Source organism: Ovis aries, chromosome 22, assembly GCF_016772045.2.
Source record: "Ovis aries strain OAR_USU_Benz2616 breed Rambouillet chromosome 22, ARS-UI_Ramb_v3.0, whole genome shotgun sequence".
Classification (NCBI taxonomy): domain Eukaryota; kingdom Metazoa; phylum Chordata; class Mammalia; order Artiodactyla; family Bovidae; genus Ovis; species Ovis aries.
This window is the reverse complement of record NC_056075.1, coordinates 17,239,381-17,261,699: the sequence shown is the minus strand read 5'-3', so window position 1 is coordinate 17,261,699 and position 22,319 is coordinate 17,239,381. Positions and strand designations below refer to the sequence as shown.

General features: G+C 39.9%; 1 protein-coding gene across 5 annotated transcripts; it reads right to left on the bottom strand.

Annotated features, from left to right (window-relative positions):
- Window positions 1-271: 271 nt before the first annotated feature.
- On the bottom strand, window positions 272-18,109 carry CCNJ (cyclin J). Of its 5 annotated transcripts, none has more exons than XM_015103345.4 (6): window positions 17,973-18,109; window positions 17,210-17,319; window positions 11,993-12,203; window positions 4,498-4,797; window positions 4,251-4,410; window positions 272-3,621 (listed from the first exon to the last, which is right to left on the bottom strand). In XM_015103345.4, exons 2-6 carry the CDS (start codon window positions 17,276-17,278, stop codon window positions 3,210-3,212), a joined length of 1,152 nt encoding a protein of 383 aa, XP_014958831.2. In that variant the 5' UTR covers window positions 17,279-17,319; window positions 17,973-18,109; the 3' UTR covers window positions 272-3,209. The 5 variants fall into 5 exon arrangements, with proteins under 5 accessions (XP_014958831.2, XP_027816066.1, XP_042094960.1 ...); XM_027960265.3 differs by having other exon boundaries at window positions 4,251-4,377; XM_042239026.2 differs by having other exon boundaries at window positions 4,251-4,374.
- Between the last annotated feature and the right edge of the window lie 4,210 nt (window positions 18,110-22,319).

Below are 22,319 nucleotides of genomic sequence, written 5' to 3'. Positions count from 1 at the left end.
TATACACTGCAATTCTAACATACTAACAACTATTTTGAGTTCAAAAGGCCAGAAAGGTAGTATCAAATACACTTCTGTGGGCTCTGGTCTCCGCTGTATGGAATACAGAATCAATGGATAAATGTTTCCCACCACTATGGTGATATTCTTCATTGGGATAGCTTTTACTTCATAAGTGTAATTATGATTCCAAGTCTGACTTACATGATGACATGATTTAATGAAGCTGCAAATATACAAATTTATATTTAAAACAAAACACCAAAACCACTTTAACGAAAACTAGTTTTATTTTAAAATTAAGTGCATAGCACTCATCTAATTCCATTGGTGTGGACTTTAGCACCATACTTGCTATTTGCAATTAATGTCATAACAGATACATTTTGGTTTGCAGTCTATATTTGAGTAGTGTTTAGTGGACTTTGGTAAAGCCCTTTATACATATCATTAATTTCTTCACAGTACACATTTAATGGTGGTCCGGTAATCTCAAAAACCAAAAAAACCTGCTTTAAAGACTAATCAATAAATTAAACAAAACAAAACCCACACAACTCCCCCCACCCACAGCCCCCCAAAGCTAGCAGTTGTGAGCTGTATTTATACTGAAACCTAATGTTTTAAAAATAGTACTGGTTTCTCCAACCACCCCATCCCACCCTACCCTGGGTATGCAGCAATAGTAACCAATTATTTATTTTACTCTCTGCCCCCCCCCCCCAAATTAGTCCAGTGTTCTTTAGTTTTTTAAAATATAAACTGGGAAAGTGTTACAGGCTTTTTAAAAAGGCATATTCTTCTATAACAAGAATGACATTTAAACCAATCAGTAAAAGCATTTGACAAGACATTTAAATTACCATAGGCACCAGTTGTTGTTTCAAGTTGGGATCTTTATCCCAATATCTTACATTCATAGTATTATTGAGGTAGTTAAAATACTGAAAATTGGACTCCAGGTTGCTAGGTTCTGAATGTGAATGATATATTCTCTTTTGAACCCACTTTCCCCCCAAATAATTCAAGTTCTCTTGAGGTAAGGACTACCAAAATCCAATAAGCAGCCTTCTATAAAGAGAAAAGTGATGATACTTTCAGAAAACAATTTTCATACTGGAAAAATCTGCCATGAGTGAGTGTTCTTACCTGAGTAGTTTTTCATTTTATCTACCAGACTAATAAATCCATATCATGCCCTATGCACTCTAATGATAAAAGTTACCTTTCATTTAAGGAAAGGATATTCTGTAAGAACTCACACTGACAGAAGCCACCCACCCACATTCATCTACTGGAGCCATCTGGATCAATCCATTGCTGTGATGAGTCCCTTCCCTTCCTAACAAAAGCCATTGGCTTGATTATTGAGACTCCTGCTGCATACCCATAACGTCTTTATAATAAGAAGCTTGTCTTCAATGCATATTACGGCAGTCACATACCTGCCATGCAGTTTCCCTTCTATTCAAGTGCTATCTTTAAAAAAAACACACAAACAAAATGACACACTTCACTAATTTTTCTATCAGAAAGCTTCCCTCCACCAAATCTCTTCTCCCACAGATAAGAGCACAATGTATATAGTTTCAGTTATTACAATGGTTTTTTTTTCTTTTTACTTTTTTCAGTTTATTTCCTCCAAACTCTTTACCTCCAAATTGCCCTTGCTGTAAGGACCTATTGCTGTTTTCACTCATTACCAATATACTGAAATGTCCCAGGGCAGTTCTGGGGCCAATCCAATGAAAGTCACCTTTGCCTGCTTACACTTGACTGCTGCTGCTGCTAAGTCACTTCAGTCATGCCTGACTCTGTGCGACCCCATAGACGGCAGCCCACCAGGCTCCCCCGTCCCTGGGATTCTCCAGGCAAGAACACTGGAGTGGGTTGCCATTTCCTTCTCCAATGCATGAAACTGAAAAGTGAAAGTGAAGTCGCTCAGTCGTGCCCGACTCTTAGCGACCCCATGGACTGCAGCCCACCAGGCTCCTCCATCCATGGGATTTTCCAGGCAAGAGTACTGGAGTGGGTTGCCATTGCCTTCTCCGTTAAACTTGACTAGCTGGATTCAAAGGCTGCTTATAAAACCTGTCTTCCATGTAACAAAGTGCTGTTCTAGCACAACCTGAGAACTACCCTGGCCACATTCCACCTCAAAACAAACTTATGGGACTTTATTCTAGTACTGACATTTTACAGTTACACCTTTACTTGAAAAACCTTTTTTAGAATAATATCAAATCTGAGTATAAATCATTGATTGCACTGAGAAATGCAAAACTTGTATGTGTATTATGAATGACAGGAACCACCACTTCTTTCATTCTACGCTACAATTATGTTCTCATTTGAAAACACACTCTAGCAGGAGTCTACTAACCTATGTTATTAAGGTAGTCATACTATAACATTCCCAAAACATGTTGCATTACAGTTAAGTGTTTCCAAGTAGTACAAATTCCCTGAGTTAAATGTGTTTAATTCTAAAGACTTGAGGTTGATCACAGGGGAAAAATAAGAAAAATGTATGACCATGATTTTAAGACATCTACTCCAATCTTAATTTTAGTACATAAATCCAGATACCTATATTATCTGTGATAGGGAGTTATTTAGAATATCTAAAAAAAATTTTTTTAACCACACTGACTGGTATAGCAAAGAAATTCATGAGTTGAAACTTAGTCAGAAATTCATTTGCAGATGCAGATCAAAAATATAAATCAAAACTGGAGACTAAAAAAAAGGATCTCTTCAAAAATTAATACTGTAACTTTCCTTCATAAAAAGAATGTTTGGCAAGTCCACAGATAAACATTAATCTCTGACATAGAAGCCAACATTAGGCCCAGAGCCCACCACAGGTCAAATCTTGAAACAGCAAATTTGGAGTCTGTCCAAATTTTCTGTTGGGTTGAATATTTTTGAAATATTGGGACCATCATTTGGGGCTTTAAAATGTGGCATATAGAAATTTGTTTTAATAGGATTTGACATATACACCATTAAAGTGTTTGCAGTGTTACCTTAGTCCTCCCAGATATTCATGGTGTGTTGGAAGGGATAGTCAGTCTTCCTGGTGCTGGTATCTGAAGAGCTCTGATGAAATTTGGATCCCTTTCCTTTTGAAGAGAAGTTTTACAAAAAGCTTGCCCCAGAGCTCCAAGTCACAAACAGTCTGGGTCAGGTCTTACCTTCACATAAAATCACCTTTCAAAGCATTGAGTAATGCAAGGATAATGTTCATTTATCTGATAACTCCGGTTATAAGAAACATTCAGACAGGGTTTAACTTCTACCGGTATTGCCAGTGACATCCCAACACCAGTTGGCACATGCCCAAGGCCCTGAACACTAGTTTGGAAGCCAGCAGGACATGTTGGTAGTGTGTAAGATGAGGTGTGTGTAGTAGATACAATCTGCTGACAGCTTGGTTGTTCCGATACAGGATGGCGATACTGCAGTGAGGTCTGATGAGTCTGATGGAGATACTGAGGTTGCTGAAAGTGAACTGCCCGAGAGGGCTGGGAGGCTGTCTGGAACATACTTAGTTGTGCTGGCTGAGGTCCTGCCTGTCCTCTCTGTTTGTTTGCTTCTTTCACATCATTATCATGAGCGCTGCAACATAGAAAGGAAACTTGTTAATAATGTTACTTGAGAAAAATCTGCAAGAAAGTCACACATCACCCCCAACTCCTTAACAGCTGGCTCCTTGGACTGCCCCACTGCCCAGGTAGCAGTCACTGCAACCATAATTTCAACAACAGCACTCTCTCTTAGCCTTCTGAAAGTCCCTTCCCATGGTATAACCCTCGAGGACTGGCTGCTAGTGGCTTTGAGGGCTCTTTTCAGCTTGGGAGCTATGTTCACAATGAGCACTTAAATATGACTGCCACTTTGAATTGTGAGGCCACCAAGATATCCCCAAAGATGTGGAAATGGGGACTGGAGCAAGATTTACCTGGATGATCTCACAGTTGTGGACTCACACAAGAGCAGCTCCTTTCCTTATTATGTACCCAGAATCATACTAGCAATGACAGCCTCTACCTGGATAACAACCAAAAGAAACTCCCCTTTCACTCAGTACTCCACTGAGTACTGCTCGCCAGGGGCTTGCTTATGGCAGCAGGAAGCTGTCAGGGCAAGTATCCTAAAAGCTCTCGGCCTTTGAGAACTTGTTTCCAAGGCCCCTTTTACATGAAGAATGTTAATAAGAAATTACAAACAAAAGAACAGAGGCTTACATCAATAGCCGTTCAATGCACTGCACTAGGAAATCCCAGGAGTAAGCAGTAAGACGATGCAGTCTTGGAGGCCACGTTGGAGAAAGACGAAGTATAATCCTTGAAGAAGCCACACATGCTGCAGCTACTAAAGAAGGTGCATAATTTAGAAAGGCATAATCTGTGGAGACATCAAAAACGAACTTAAGCAACAGAATACACAAGTCACAAGCTCACAAGTCACTTACTGGCATCTACAACAACTCACCTTGCAAAGATACTTCCAGGAAGTAGTCTGCATACTTGGCCATGTAGAGTTTAGTTTTTTCCAAGCAAATCATTGGCCAGCCATCATGAAGATCTGTTTCATGTACTGCTTCGGAGAGATAATACTCAATGAAATGGGCAGCTGTTGGAAGGCAAAGGTTCCACTGAAAGGTTTCTAACAATAATAGTTCCATATGTAGCAAATTTTGTTTTGTTAATACTAGATTCATATTAGTCATACAACCCAGGCTGTTGAGCTGCTCCAGCTTAGGCACACTATCTTCTTTTTCTTCAAATTTACCTTATATGCAAAGGGAAATAAAAGCAAGAGAAAGAAAATATTAGGCCAAATGATCAAAGTTAAGTCTAGTTACTTAAATGGGACCTGCTATCTTAGTACAAAGATTTAGATCCAAAGACATTTTCTCCCTACTCTGGGTAGATACAACTGTGCTAGAACTCTATGGTTCTCAAATCTTGTTTTCTCTTTCAATGCCTCCGTTCCACACCCTTTACCCTCTCCAAAAAAAAAAAAAAACCAACATGTAAACATTTTGATCTATGTCCTATTGTGTAAGGAAAACAGTCCTATGTGCCACTGAAAATATAACTTCCATCTCAACAGCTCAATCTTTTCAGAAAATTTCTTTATGAGGGCAGATGATGGTTGGTAAAAAAAACTATTTTAGGACAAAGTTTCAAGTACTTAATGTCATAAAATTATCTGAAATAAAAAATAGCTAAGCTTCAAGAGTTTCATCTCAGCATATTTTCAGCAAAATCTCAGAGAGATATAAATAAAGGAAAAAAACAAACAGGTGACCATTTAACACAAACATTACCACTCTACAAAAAACCCCTAATCCTCCTCTTCTGAATTAAACCAAAAATCTAGCCAAGTCTGTCATTTAAAAAAGGGGAAAATACTTTATACCACTTTTATATCCTCTTACTCAAGGCAGAATAGGCATAAATATTGAACCTGGTTATCTAAAGGCATTAACTTCTTTTCATGAAACTCACCCATATGTACAGCTGAGGAATAAAATGGCCCCTCTAACTCTGAATGATTTTTCTATTGATTACATATCATCTTGCACTTCAACTTCCTTCAAGTATTTTACTAAATATAAATTATTCATTTTAGGTATTTCTAAAAGTCACGGCTGGAGAAAGTTCAAGTATCAAGTACTATCATGATTCTTCAAATACAGCAATAGAACCAAAAGAATTATCTTCAAGTTTCTTTGGGTTTTTGTTCCATGACTGTCCAAAGAAGGGAAATTAAAACTAAAAGCTTCCACTTCCTAGCCTTATGTTCTTTTTCATATTAAGGTATAAAATCATATTATACTGCAATTATTATAATTTCTCACAATAGTTTTTATACTTGTTCATAATTATAGCTGTTAGAATGTTATATATTACTATATAAAATTTTGTTTTACTATTTTGATATTTATTTCAATATATTTGTTTTCTTTGGAAATCTTACAATTTTATTTTACTCATTTAAAAACTTTTTGTAGAAGACCAGAAAGACTGCCAAACCAGAAGAAATCAAACCAGTTTCCCTGTGAAAACTGGGAATGGTTCTCTTTCAGAACCATATATTGAAATTCTGACAACAAATGGTAGTGGCCAGAACCACTCAGCTCAGATGCTCAGTACACTGGAGTCAGAGAGGTCTGTTCAAGTCTGCCAGCCTTAGGGGCTGCGTAAAAACACTGCTAACTACCCTGGTCTTGGCTTAGGGAGGGGGAACTAGGGTAGAAGGTTTGTCTCCTATGCCAGGCACTCTAAGCTCATGACTTTGAGTCTAGGTCCAAAGAGTTTAAAATTTCACTCCCACTCCAGAAATTTTGAACTTTGTTAGGTTTAAACCACTCTTAATATTGCTGCAAGTATGAATTGATCAAAAAAACTTACATAATTCAGACTTTTCAATAATCTAGATAATGCTTCCCAGTTCAAATCACATACAGATGAATTTCACAAGTTTTGCCAATGGCATTTATTAGCAGAGCTGAAAGCACTACAGTGGTCTTAATGACAGTCATCCAGTATGATCACTGTATAAATATAGGAGAGGAACCCACTGTTCTCTATATAACAAACTGGAATTCTTCAGAAGGAGAATGACTTAGGAATTTAGTTCAATCCCTCTGGATGAATCATTAAGGCTTTCAAAGTACTCTATTTGTGTAGCAGCAGCAATACTGGCATTGAACTTCAAAGGAATATTGTAAAAGTTAATGAGTTTAAAGCTCCTTTGAAGAAATTAATATACCACAATTCACTATTTAATTCAAGGATTAAGAAAATATTTCATGTTATCTCCTTGAACCTTTCAATACAGAAAACAAAACGGTATATGACCAATTTCACAGCTCAAGAAACCAAGTTAGCAAGGTTGGCCAATTAATTTAAGGTCAATTAAGTTGAGTCAAACCCAAAATGGAAGATTTATGCCTGAATTCCCAAATCTGCTTCCAGACCAAAGCTAAATGGGGACTCCTAGAATAGACAGGCTTCTATATTATTAAGGATCCATGGGGTTTCTATATTTATAAAGTACTTGGCTATTAAAAGTATGAAGGTCTTTGCATCTTGATTTGCAAAGTTAAAAATAACTTGCATACTACATAAATAACCATATTTGATATTTAAATTGAGGTTTAGTTTTTTGGGGAAACTTTTCATTATATATAGTAATATACTCAGATGCATGGATGTTAAAAAGAATTCAAAATGTGAGACAATGTCATGAGTCCTTGCATTCACGTACAGTTTTTATCGTGCTGAATGCTGTGTACATGACTATTTTAAATCTACTTATCCGTAATACCACATACAGATCACAAAGATCAGTTTCTTCAATTGAAAGGAAATACCAGAAGCCATGTGATTATATTGATAAAGGTCCCTAACAGGAAATAAGGGCACAGGAAATTCACATCTGCTTCCCAGAAAATAAAGAATCAGGGGCCCCAGAAACAAAACATCAGGTTGTCTTTCCTTTATAGGAAATGCTCAGATCTGCCATGGAAACCAGCACATATTCAAAGTCAGGAGGGAATGGCAGGTATGTGGTAGTAGGGCATGGATCAGATAGATGTCACTGTGATCTCTGCCAACCCACATTTTGTCTTTTATTACTAAGGAGAAAAAAGTCATCCTTAATATTTACTAGGAATTCTCACAAATTTATAAGACTACCAGTCTAATAAGAAAAAAATGGATAAGGAACCAGAAGACAGAATTCATAGAGGGGAAAAAAAAAAAAGGTTCTATTCTCACTAAAAATCGATATATAAATAGAATCATCTGTGACATACAGTTTTTCACCTATCAAATAGTAAAAAGCTTTGTCAACCCAGTACTGGTGAGCAAGAAGAAACAAGCACTTGTCACAAATTTTTGCTAGTAAAAGCCTATAATCTCACTTTTGACTTCATCTTGACTTTAAGATCTTTTCTTAGTTACACAAAACCTTGAACAGGCTTCCTGGTGGCTCAGATGGTAAAAAATCTGCCTGCAATGCAGGAGACCTGGATTTGATCTCTGGGTTGGGAAAATCCCCTAGAGGAAGGCATGGCAACCCACTCCAGTATTCTTTCCTGGAGAACCCCCATGGACAGAGAAGCCTGGCATGCTGCAGTCCATGGGGTCACAAAGAGTCGGAGCAACTAAGCACACACAATACCTTGAGCAGATTATCAAAAGTCTCAGGTTTAAGACCACTTCCATGCTCTCTACAGAGAGCCAAGGGAGCCAGGAGTTAAGAGTGTCAAGGAGTTAAGAGTTTGAGAACTTCCCAGGACAAATCAGTCTTTTCTGGAATGAGTCAAAATCTTTGGGGCTAGGGAGCCAGACTAAAGATTATAGAACACTTATGGAGGAATTAATCATTACAATGCTAACCTTTATGTTTCAATTTCATATGTGCTTTTAAACATACTACTCTACTTGATCCTTACAACAAGTTTGTAAGGTTAAGTGTCTTTATTTTCATTTTATAAAAAGTAACCTAAGACTCAAGGGTTGTTGAAATTCATATTACTGACAAATTCAATTCTATATCCATATAGATTTCCCATAATCCCTGCTGTAAAAATACTACATGCCACTCTCCAGTTTGTAGGCCCTTTCTTCCTCAGTCGTATCTGACTCTTTGCAACCCCATGGACTGTAGTCTGCCAGGCTCCTCTGTCCATGGGATTTTCCAGGCAAGAATACTGGAGTGGGTCGCCATTTCCTCCTCCAGAGGATCTTCCTGACCCAAGGATCGAACCCAGGTCTCCCACGTTGTAGGCAGACACTTTACAGTCTTGAGCCACCAGGGAAGTCTAAACCTAAGACTCAAGGGTTGTTGAAATTCATATTGCTGACAAGAAATTCAATTCTATATCCATATAGATTTCCCATAATCCTTGCTGTAAAAATACTACATGCCACTCTCCAGTTTGTAGGCCCTTTCTTCCTACCTCTAATAGTGTACATCCAAGCAGCTGGATATGCATTAGTACCTGAAACTTACAAGCTGTGCTCCATTTTTAACCAAACTACCAAAGCCTTCCAACCTATTTAATAACTAAAAGACAGCTGTCGCTGAGTCCTGTCAGCTGTAAGTTGTTCTTCACTTCTATACAACAGACTGCCCACCCCAAAGCAGGGAGCAGCTGGGGGAGGGGGACATTCAGAGTTTAATCATTCTGAGGCAAGAGAAGCATCGTTTGAGTCAAGTTTATGATAACTAACTGGAGACTTGACACTGGAATTCAAATATAAGAAGATATAGTGTAAGAATGTAAGAAACAGTAGAAAGAACTCCACAAATTTAAAACATATGTCATATACTAAAAACAGACTACTGGTTTATAAGCATCCTAAGCATTTCTGTTGGAGTAAAGTTAGACTTCACTAACTGGAAGAAGAGATTTCAGTGGGCTACTAAGGGCCAGCATCTTTGATTCCTGACCCCACTGAAGAGCTGATAGCTTGAATTCCGTTTGACCAGCAACTACTTGGGAGGAGCTGAGACCCTAAGGGGCACCTATCTCACATTTTCTCACTCTCCAGTGGATGAAGAACAATGTAAAAGCAATTCTCTGAGAGACAATAGGGTGGGGTCAGTAAAACAAAGGGAGGAGGTATCTGACTCTTTTAGTAATAGGTAGTAAACAATTCTCATCTGAACTCAGTAAACACAAATCCTAAAGCCTAGTTCCTAGAAAATAAGTCAAAAGTAACTATATACTACCACAGATTAAGTCAAATAATCATCAATAAAATAAACTGATCACAACCTTAAACTGACAGTTATAGAAAATTTAGAAAGAAGAACTGACAATGCCATTCCAATCAACCTAAAGTGGTGCATAAACAGAAGATCCTTTCCCCAAACTGTGTAAACTGCAGAAACCTGGCACCAATGCCAAGCTCTGCATGGTGGCCAGAGTTCCTTTTAAAGTATTCAGCTAGAGACCTTGGTGAACTCTGATTGTAATATGTAGTTTATAAATGTCTAGTTTATAATCCCCAAGTCATTTTGTAAGGTACTAGTAAATTTCAGTCACAAACATAAGTCAGTCTATGAACTGACTATCCATCATTCATAATTTCACAGTCCATAGGCACAGACCAGGTAGGGCTAGGTAGTGATTGAAGGACAGTGATGGCCACAGCAGGCAAAAAATTTTTCATTACTGATCCTAAGATTTTAAAATAACCTAACTTGCATGTTTGATTTCCTGTGTCTCTCAGCTATAACCGATCCTATAATATACTAATATTGTACAGGATATCAGGAAGCCATTCCTTGTAGATTCTCACACATTTTTGACATGCCAAGTATGGGCTTTTCCAACCCTATGCAAACTACTACATCACAAATCATCATAGTGATGAAACACAGAACTGTACACATGGCTGCTTATAAGGATAAGACCTTAATTAAAAGTTAAAGGTTAATTATAAATGTACAAACATTACCTCTGGCTTTCTGGATGGTGGCGAGAGGAGCAGGTGATACAAACAGATCTTAGAGGACAACAGATTAAAGGAGAAAGACAGATACTCAGGAAATATAACACTCCGGTAAGAATCTGACTCAAGTTACATGGGGACAGAGTTGAAAGAAAAGTCTAGTAAGATGGCTGAGTCCAGATGAACGGTTCTGAATGTTACATTAAGGAGTTTCTACCTTAATCCACAGGTAGTGGAAAGTTATCACTGGGCTGTGTTTATATATATTCAACCTGGTCCACAAAAGATTTGAAATAGTTTACAAAAAGACCTTCCAGGAGATAAAACAGGGAGCTGAAGTCATCAGGGGAAAAATAAGGACAGGAAAAGAAAAGCAGAAAAGACCAGTATCATAAATGATACCACACAGGCCTGCATTTGGTTTTAGGTTTATTTGCAGTCAAATGCAAAGGTGTTTTAGAAAGAATTCTGGTGGTAGGGTAGAGAAGGAATGTTTCTTAGATAGCAGTCACACTGGATCCTAAATTCTCAAGTGGGGGTTAGAGGTGAAGGCAGTCGGTATTTCTACATGTCACTTTAAGTGGGACTTAAATTTCCATTATAATGACATGAATAATTAAAAACAAAAAAACACTACATAATGGATTCAACAACAAATACAATCTTTTCAGAATACTAAGAGAAGAAAAATCTCAGTTTCAGTGCTTTTACTCACCCTCTTTCTCTTCAGTCAAGATACTAACAAACAATGAAATACGTCACAGGAAGATGTTAAGAGAAAAAGGCACCAAAAGGCCCGTTAACAGATTCTACCCTTCAGCTTACTATGCAGTTTTGCCTACTGTAAAAGCAAGTGTTTTCACATGTACAGCTATTGCATGTGAACCTTCAGTTCATTAATCTAAATCACCACTTAGTCAGTAGAAGGCATTCTAACAACACAAGAGTACGATACCTATCAGAGGTTTTCAACCTAAGCTCCACTGACATTTTGGGCTAGGTAATTCTTTGTTGTGTGGGCTGTCCTGTGTGTTGCAGATGTTTAGCTTCCTCCCCGGTTGTAATGACAACCCAAACTGTCTCCACATATTGCCAAATATCCCCCAGTGGGACACAACAACTGCTCTTGGTTAAGAACCACTGCTTTAAGGCAATGGTTCCCAACTGAGAAGATACATGAGAATCACCTTTGAAATTTTTAAGAAGTTAAAAAATATCCAGGTCCCATGATGCAGATTCTGAGTCAGTAGATCCAGAATGACCTAGACATCTGTATCAGAATTTTCAGGATGTAGGGCTCAGGTACACATGTTTTTGAAAGATTTCAGAGCCACTTTTAAATATATCTGGTTAAGAACTACTATGCCAAAAAAGCACTTTCAACATAAACTTTCCAATACTAGTAAACTGGAATGAAAGAAATTTGGTAGTATTTCACCAAGTTCTAAGTAGATTTATTTAATTATAAACTAGAATTTTCCAGTCATGTAGATTGTACTCATACTTACTTGCTAGAAGCAGACAGGAAAGTGCAACTAAATGCAGCTGCTGGATAGAGATGTCATAACGATCCATAAACAGGTCCAGCAAATAGACAGCAAGATGTCGGGCAGAAGGGCAGAGTGTGAAACGATTGCTCACAATGGCAATCAAGTCAGCAAAATATCTTCTGAGACTTAGTTGAGGGGACTGGCCTTTGTAGGAAGGCAACTTCAGCTCCTAAATCAAGAAGAACATTTAGTCTAATATAGGCTGTAGAAGAATTATCCCCTCAATGCAAAGATGACACTTTCCCCCCAATATACTAATGTTACCATTGTCTAAAACATTTTCTTGAGTAAAAAACAAAAATGAAAAAGCTGAGTGGAAGGATAATGAATGGCATTTCAAATTTAGAACTAAACATTTCTCCTTATTCTTAACCACATCTGACATTACCAGTTATAGGTATTTCTTACATTATGGAATAGATGTATTTTAGCAAGATTTTTAATAAAGGAATCCTGTTTTCCCTACCACGTATTTTCAGAAAAACATCATTACCAAAATACTAACCAAACCATACATACACATCCCCTAAAGATGCTCAAAGCTTTTAGTTAGAAAGTAATGAATAAATGGACATGCTTCTAGTATAATACATACTGTGTTATACTTGTAGGGATGTTGAAGATCCACTAGTATCTTCTAATCTGGTTTCTCATTTTTTTAAAATAAGAGAATTCCTATACTATTAAAGACTATCCAGAAAGATGGAAGAGTTCTAAGTTCATTTTATGAGCTCAGCACAATGCCACAGTAAACCCAACAGGTATTACAATGGAAGGAAGTAACATGGATATGATCCTAAAAGCACAGGTGAAAAAACGCTAAGACTTCATCCAAAAAAAACTTTTATGCATCAAAGGACAGTTTCATCAGAGTGAAAAAGCAACCCACAGAATGGGAGAAAATATTTGCAAATCATATATCTGGTAAAGTGTTAATATCCAGATCATAAAGAATTCTTATACATACAAATCAACAAAATCCAAAACACCTTGAGTGAAAAACGAGCAAAGGACTTGACTAAACATTTCTCCAAAGAAGATGTACAAATGGCCAATAAGCACCTATAATGATGCTCAAAATCACTAATGATCAGGAAAATGCAAATCAAAACCATTATGAGATATCATTTCATACCAATTAGAATTGCTACTGTAAAAAAAAAATCCCCCAAAAGAAAATGGAGAAAACAGAAACTAACAAGTATTGACAAAGATGTAGAGTAAATGGAACCCTTGTATAGTGGTGGGAATATAAAGTTGTATAGCCACTGTGAACAACAGTATTGCAATTCCCCCAAAAAATTAATGTAGAATTACCATGATCCAGCAATTTCACCTTTAGATATATACCCAAAAGAAGTTAAACTGGGCACTCAAACAGATATTTGTGCAACCATATTCAGAGCAGTATTATCCACAAGAGCCAAAAAGTGGAAACAAACAACTCCAGTGTTCATCAACAGATGAACTGATAAACAAAATGTAGTATATACATACAGTGGAATACTATTCAGCCTTAAAAAGAAATGAAATTCTGATATATGCTGCAACATGGATGATTAAATCATCTGTAGATGGTTTAAAATATACAAGAGGATGTGTGTAGGATATATGCGATATATGCAGACACTACTCCACTTTACATAACGGACTTGAGCATCCTCAAATTTCAGTATTTACAGGGATCCTAGAACCAATTCCCGTGGATACTGAGGGATGACTACATAGTTTTTTCAACAATCATTTTTTAATATTTCATTAATTTTTGCTTATGTTATCAAGAATGGATACAGAAACTCGTGTATTCCTGGTCAGGTTGACAACTCATATAACCTTCTGAAGGGCGATTAGATAATATACATTTTTGAAAATGCAGACTGCAGATACCCTTTAACTTAGCAACACCAGGTCTAGGAATTTATCCTACATATAAGGAGGGCCTTTACAGCACTGTTTTTAGTAGCAAAAGAGTGGAATAAAAAAGCTTAATGTCAAAAACCTGGATGGATCTCCAGGGAATTATTCTGAGTGGGTAAAATGAATCCCCCCAAATCATGTAGTACATAATTCCACTTATGTAACATTCCTGAAATGACAAAATTATAAAAATAAAGAACAGATGAGTGGTTGCCAGAGGTTAAGGGAGAATGACGATGGGAGGAAAGAGGCTGTGCCTATAAAAGGTTAAGATGAACGATCTTTGTGGTGATAAATGTACAGAGAATGTTTTACATCTTGACTGTATCGATGTCAATACTATCCTCGCTGTGGTAATGGCACCATAGTTTTGCCAGATGGACAGGGGAACGTAGTTGGAAGACACTGGTGGACTTTACGTTAACTTGGCTAAAAGAAGACAAAACAAAAGCAAGAACTCTAAGGGCCACCACTAGGAGATTGTTAAGTGTATCCAATACGTTCTCTTTATATTACTGCAAATGGTAAAAGACATGGGCTTATCATATGGCTGTCAGATTTAGTTCTTTGTCCATGTAGTACAGTTATACACATGAGAAAATGACCTATGCTTCTTTCAGCTTATGAGTTTTTTCTAATGTCTATTCCTGATTCCCTAGAATTGAACACTCTTATTCCTGTCTGCTTCTCAGGATCCCATAGGACCAAAGCACAGAAAGATCTAAACATGTCATCTCCATCTCCAATCACAGGTCCTTGTTAGTTCACCACCCTAAATGCCATCCCATTCCCAAACTGGGTTAACTGTCCAGCCGGGATGAAAATTAAGGCACAGAAGGAATACTCACAACTCTGTGGGATATTTTCTTGATGTTTCTCACAAAGTTAGCATCGTTTCTATCTGTCATAAAGGCTCCTAAAAATATTTCCCCAAGCATCCTAAGACACTAGTATACACAGCAAAACAATGAGAATAAAGAGAAGACACTGGGTATTAGAGGACAGCTGCTTTGTTGAGGAAAAAGTGATTGTATTTAATGGAAACAGTATAGCTGGCATTTGGGGTTGAAGAGGATTTTCATTTGCTGTAATTTTTACTCTATTCAGACACGACTGAAGCGACTTAGCAGCAGCAGCAGTAGATTCAATGCTGGTCACATCAATTATTCCTCCACAAACCTTGGGTCTAAACACAATACCTTCCACTCTGCCTAAATGGCAACTGTCCAACAGAAGACCTAAATTCAGATGAAATTAGACTACTTAAAGGCAAGGATCATGTCTATCTCATACTACCCTTTTAATGCCTGACAGCACCTTGTACACTGTAGGCATACAAATATGTTGAATAAATAAGCATATGACTACCCAACTAAATAATCTAATTAACAGCCTGGAATTGACATGTATCCTCTGTGAGAAAAGTTCATTTTAACTTTCCTTGACTTTAGTGTACTACAAAGAGTGGTCTCCCCAGTTTCACAGGTTCAAGTTTTACTGATTAACAAATTCTTTATAAAGTGTGGCCATTGTGTCAAATCACAAGAATGTGGCTTACACAATGCTTAAAGATAAAATAAAGACAACCCACAGTCACAGTGGGTAGGTGGCCCATCACAACTTTCAGTGGCATTCTTTCAGGCCCTGTTCTAGCTCGTCCTCTGATAGTTTGTACATAAGTTTAGTACAGGTTGTGTCTTATTCCTTGCATCCTCCCCAGAGACCAATAAACAAAAACATCAATAAATTTGCTGGAAAAATGCACTTCCAACTTCAGTTAATAAAATTAATTCATCACTCAGGATTAAAATTACACATAAAATATAAGAATCAAAAACCATGGAAATCACCATGAAAACTCTTAAGTTTCATGTCATTAAAAACATATGTATCATTAAACATCAGATATTATTTCCCCATACACCAGAGGAATAAAGAACTGTCACTTAGAAAACAGGACCATTTAAAACTGAAAGATAATATCTAAATAAAAAACAACAACAAAAAAAAAATCAAAAGTATTTCAACAATTTCCAAGGTGGAAAACCTGCAACTCTCTTAACATTCCAAAGAACCATTCCATACTTGAGACTTTTCTATGGTACAATTAGGGAGCTGAGGTGTATTTAGTGTGTCTAAGAGACTGAATGTTAGAATTAACAACCAGCATTTAGAAATCTCAAACTTTAGAAAAGGGTACAATTGTAATAGTTTAAGTCAGAATTAGGTTTTCTAATCTATTTAACCTGTTTTTCTTTAAAAAAAAAAAAAAAATCAAGATACAACTCATCCCAGGACCTCTCAACTCCAACAGTCAGCAGCCTTTTTATTAGAGAGTCAGCTGTTTTGCTTCTTTCCAATTTTCTATACATAATAATGGTTCTTTCTATCCACAGTGAAATTAAGTCAAGTTTGAGTTAATTTTGGATCTGGGCTCTTTCTATTAAAGTTATAAAAGACTCAGAAGTGACATGTTAAACAGATGTGACAGCAACAATAAACAAACTCTGCATTGTGCTAGAAAGGTGTATTTTTCCCCCAATATCTTTTAAATACACTAGGTCTACTCCTGTTTGCTATTAGCTGAAAGAGCAGCTAACTCCTATCTTAAGGTTTCCTGAACACCCCCCAAGTCTTGGGGTTTCAAAGGAAGAAAATAACAAAATTATCACTTTCTTGGTGCGTACTATCTGCCAGTCATTGTTCTGAGCACATCTGAAGTATTACCTCATTTTAATCTTCACAGTCGTTTCATAGAGCACGTTCTATTATTAATCATTTTACCGATAAGGAAATTGGGAATCAGAAATTTAAGTAACTTGTCCAAAGTTTCACAGTAAGTTAGTGGAAAGGCTGGGGGATTTACTTTTGTACAAATGTGACATAACAGCTGCACGCAACAGCAGCTATAGAAGAAAGCAGGGTTGCTCTGCCCAGTAAAAAGCCAGCACACATATCTTATAAAATACAATATCAAATCCATGTTCCACCTGGGAACAAGCACATCAGACTGTCCCTTCACATCTTCCCTCTCTCAACTACCACGCCCCACCCACCTCCTCATTCAAGTTTCAGGTTCTTCTGATACACCCCAGGGAAGAAGCCAAGAAGTTAATTAACCTCGAGCAAATAAGCACACTCGCCTTTTCTGATTTGGAAACTAGTGGTTAAAGACCCTGACCAGGCTTTCCAGGGAGCCGAGATTCATACTAACTGGCATTGAGGCACCGAACCGAAAGGTCGGGGCATAGCGGTTACCTTGTACCGAAGAGCTTGATGGATGTCGGCAGCCAGCTGTCCCCGCCACCACTGCGCCTCCAGCTCCATGGGATCCGGCGGCGTGCCTGGCTAGACGAGGCAACTTCAGTCTGTAAGACACACCCCAGACGCGGTCACTGCCAGCTCCCTCCACGCGCCCCTTCGCACCCCCCGCCCGAGGGGTGTGACCTCAGGCCACCCAGGGTGACTGTTCATCTTCACCTGACTCGTCCGAAAACCAGCACCGACCAAACCAACTCCCTGACGCCTCACGGAAGGCCCACGCTACCCGGTCAGGAGAAGCCAGCTTGTTTGATGAACTGCCGGACCGGGTACCAGGCAAAAGGGGACCAACTCGGGCCCGAGTTCCCTAGGCGCGAACCCGGGCGCGTACTCGGAAAAGCTAGACCGGAGGCCCAGCTTCGGGACTCCCCGCGCCCCGGGTTCGCATTCTCCGGCCCCGAGAAGCGAGACTTGACAGCACTCACAGACCCCTTGAGGTAAAAACCTCCCGCCGAGAAGCCCGAAGACGAACGCCAGCCCGGCTCCGGGTGCCCGCTGCAGACGATCGGGCGCGCGCTCCTCCTCCGTAGCCTCCCCGCGGCCCGGCCGGGCCCAGCGCGCACCCAAGCCTCCGCCTCCTCATCCGGAGGAGCGCACGGGATCGCGCGGCCCCAGAAAGGCGAACAAAAGGCCGGGCCGGGCGGCTCCAGTGCCCCGCCACCAACCCAGGCCTGCCGGTTCCCACGGCGGCCTCCCTTACCCGGAACCGCGGCCCTCACAGGCCCAGCCCCGCCGACACGCGGGGAACGCCGGCCCCGCTCATGCTGCGGACAGTCGGCAGCAAAGCGCCGGCCTCAGCTCCGACCCAACGCCAGGGCGCTCGCGCCGCCCATTGTTAAAGGACCGGCAGGCGGCTCCGCGTACAAAGCCAGCGCGGGGGCACATGCGGACCCGCCGCTGCCAATCTCGTCTCGCGATACAGCCGGGTCACCCGGAGTCGTCCAATCGGCGGCCGGGCCGGGCCCAGGTGCAGCGCCCGGCAGTGGCTTGGGGGCCCCAGCGGGACCGGGCAGCATCTGTGGCCGGCCCCGCGGTTCGCTTTACCGGAGAGCCCCAACACCACCTACCGCGAAGCCGGCCTGCGCTGCGGGCAGAGGTCGGAAGAGCGCGCCGGAGAAATTATAATGCGGATCATCCATCCGTTGGCCAATCCGGTCATGCCTCTCACCTGCTGAGAACCTCCGTTTGCTCTCCAGGCGGAGGAGGAAAGTTCCGATGCTTCAGTTTGGCGTTTAAAACCCTCTCAGCAAGGATTGATTCGGCCTCATCTCACGTTACAACAGACCCATACCTCTGAGGGGGCTGCTCAGTAGGCTTATCAATCCCTCCATATGTGCTTTACCCGTTTCCGAAACCCCTAAAATGCTTTCTCTGTGAAATTCTGCCTCTCAGGTTCCACATCAAAACTTATTCCTTTCTGTAGAAACCCAAGTAATCTCTTCCCCCGCCTTACTTCCTTTGCTTTAGAAATTCCCAAAGCTTTAAATGAAAGGAGGTAAGCTTGGTGACTCAGTCTGTAAAGAATCTGTCTGCAATGCGGGAGACCTGAGTTGGGAAGATCCCATGGAGGAAGGCATGGCCACCCACTCCACTATCGTTGCCTGGAGAATCCCCATGGACAGAGGAGCCTGGCAGGCTGCAGTCCATGGGGTCGCAAAGAGTCGGACACGACTGAGCGACTCAGCCCAAGATTACCTTTAATAACCTGGCTTGTTGAGTCTGTAGTGGATGTAATTAACCATCTGTGGTGGTAAATCAGGAAAACAACAAAACTATGAAAACACTCTCAACATCAGATAAAACAATATAAGCCCCGAAATGTGATTAGAAAAAAATCTAGTCAATTGTGCTTTAATCTGTTTAGTGGAATATCAGACCAGAAGTAGAGGGTCAACCCAGGATAGTGATCTTCACTTCTGAACATGTTCATCAACCTCTTTAAATATTAAAAAATAGATCATGAAGCCTTAATTCTTTTACTTAGAATCCTTTGCCCCAGAAGATACATGATGAAGATCTACAATTAAGTGATGAATGTAGGTTGCATGAATCTGAGTTTTAGCTATCACAATAACATCTTCAGATACTTAAAGAACAGCTACAAATAGGTACAATATGTAAGCCATGTGACAGGCTACAGGAACCAATGACAAGACAAGGAAAACTCAAGCAGAAGTTGGCAGAGCCCAGTCTAGCCCAGCATCATCGGAGGAGAGGCTGTTCTTGGCCCATCTTAGTTCCCTAGACAGGAGATGGCCACATCAGGCTGAAAGCACCATGCCATTTATGATGGCACTTAAATAGTACCTACCTCCTCAGGCTCCAATTCTTGTGCACTAAGCAACTTTATGACAATAATTTGGCTTCCCAATGACTTAAATGTCCAGAGCCTACTTAAGAACTCTTTCAGGAAAATGGGTCACAGACTGTAATCATCAGTTTAATAAGTAGGCTGTCTCTCATGGTTTCTCCTTTGAAGATGTTATTCATTGGGAGCTATTTGTTCAGAAATCATTCTGTTGGATTTCTGGATATGATGAAAGGACTGGTATGTGTATTGATTTTAGTGTTTGTGTGTGTGTTGAGGGTGGGGGGTGGAAAATATAACCTGCCCAATGTGTCCCTAAAATCCTAAATCCAGGTCTATTATATTTCTTCATTAATTCATTTAGAGCAAGCTGGACACAATTTAGGTATTTGCTTAATTCCTAAATAAAAGTCTGCTCTCTGTATAGAATATATAGAGTTTATATTCCAATAGGGAGAGAATAAATGAACAGCAACAACAAAGTCACATAGTGATAAGTGCTGTGAAGATAAATGAACATAAAAAGAGACTAGGAAATGACAGTGGGTGGGCATTGTTTTATGACAAGTAGGGTATGCAAAGTCCTGAGGGAGGTGAGGGAGCATGCAGATTTCTGGAGGCTGTGTTCTGGGCAGGGGAAACAGTAAATGCAAAGGCTGTAAGAAGAAGATGTGTTTGGAGGGCAGAGGATACCTGGAATGAAGAGGAGATAAATCTCAAAAGCAGTGATCAGTAAGGGTATAAGAGGATGGAAGTTAAAATGGCAAAACTTATGAAAATCTAAAAACGAGGGGATATATGGATACATATAGCTGATTCACTTCACTGTTAGCAGAAACTAACACAACATTGTAAAGCAACTATATTTATATATATTTATTTAAACAATTCACTCTTCATTCAAATGAATGCATGTAAACGGTAATATATTCAAACAGTATAAGACTGTATTCAGTGACTATCCGATCTCCCTCTCTGCCTTGATCCCAGTTCTTCATCAAGGCAACATTATTACTATTTGCTTTCGTTTCCTTCCAGGGATATCCAGATATATTTATAACCACGCATGTACATAATCCCAATTACATAATCCAAATTGGTTCCAAACTGGGAAAGGAGTACATCAAGGCTGTATATTGTCACCCTGATTATTTAACTTATATCCAGAGTACACCATGCGAAATGCGGGACTGAATGAAGCACAAGCTGAAATCAAGATTGTTGGGAGAAATATCAATAACCTCAGATATGCAAATGACAACACCCCCTTATGGCAGAAAGTGAAAAGGAACTAAAGAGCCTCTTGGTGAAAGAGTGAAAAAGCTGACTAAAACCTCAACATTCAGAAAACGAAGATCATGGTATCCAGTCCCATCACTTCATGGCATCCAGTCCCATCACTTCATGGCAAATGGATTGGAAAACAATGTAAAGTGACAGACTTTATTTTGGGGGGCTCCAAAATCACTGCAGATGGCGACCATGAAATTAAAAAACGCTTGCTCCTTGGAAGAAAAGTTATGACCAACCTAGACAGCATATTATAAAGCAGAGACATTACTTTGCCAACAAAGGTCCGTCCAGTCAAAGCTATGTTTTTTCCAGTAGTCATGTATGGATGTGAGAGTTGGACTATAAAGAAGCTGAGTGCCAAAGAATTGATGCTTTTGAACTGTGGTGTTGGAGAAGACTCTTGAGAGTCCCTTGGACAGCAAGGAGATCAGTCACTCCTAAAGGAAATCAGTCCTGAATATTCATTGGAAGGACTGACATTGAAGCTGAAACTGCAATACTCTGGCCACCTGATGTGAAGAACTGACTCATCTGAAAAGACCTGATGCTAGGAAAGATTGAAGATGAGAGGAGAAGGGAATGACGGAAGATGAGATGGTTGCATGGTACCACCGACTCGATGGACATGAGTTTGAGCTAGCTCCGGGAGCTGGTGATGGACAGGGAAGCCTGGTGTGCTGCAGTCCATGGGGTTGCAAAGAGTCAGACACAACTAAACGACTTTACTGAACTGATGCACATAATCTCCTTGCTCCATTCTGTCACAAATTGGAACACACTACACTCTGTTATGTACCTAGTTTTTGTCATTCAACACATACTGGTGAACCTTCCATAACGGAACACTCAGAATTCCTTCCAATGACTACATCCTATTCCACAAGATGCAAAGTCAGAAGCCCTGGGCTTTGGCTCTTGGCTGTTGATTAGTTATTTCTTACTGGAACGGCCTTAAGGCAGGGCAGTTCCTTCCTCCTCCAGAAAGTGAACTGAGTGATGACAGAAACTGCTTCTGACTTTACCACTTTAGGTTCTTTGCTCTTGCCATACACATCTTACAGTTCAGTTCAGTTCAGTCCAGTTGCTCAGCCATGTCCGACTCTTTTCAACCCCATGGACTGCAGCACACCAGGCTTCCCTGTCCATTACCAACTCCCAGAGCTTGCTCAAACTCATGTCCATCGAGTTGGTGATGGCATCCAACCATCTCATCCTCTGTCATCCCCTTCTCCTCCCACCTTCAAACTTTCCCAGCATCAGGGTCTTTTCCAATGAATCAGTTCTTCCCATCAGGTTGTGAAAGTATTGGAGCTTCAGCTTCAGCATCAGTCCTTCCAATTAATATTCAGGACTGATCTCCTTTAGGATGGACTGGTTGGATCTCCTTGCAGTCCAAGGGACTCTCAAGAGTCTTCTCCAACACCACAGTTCAAAAGTATCAATTCT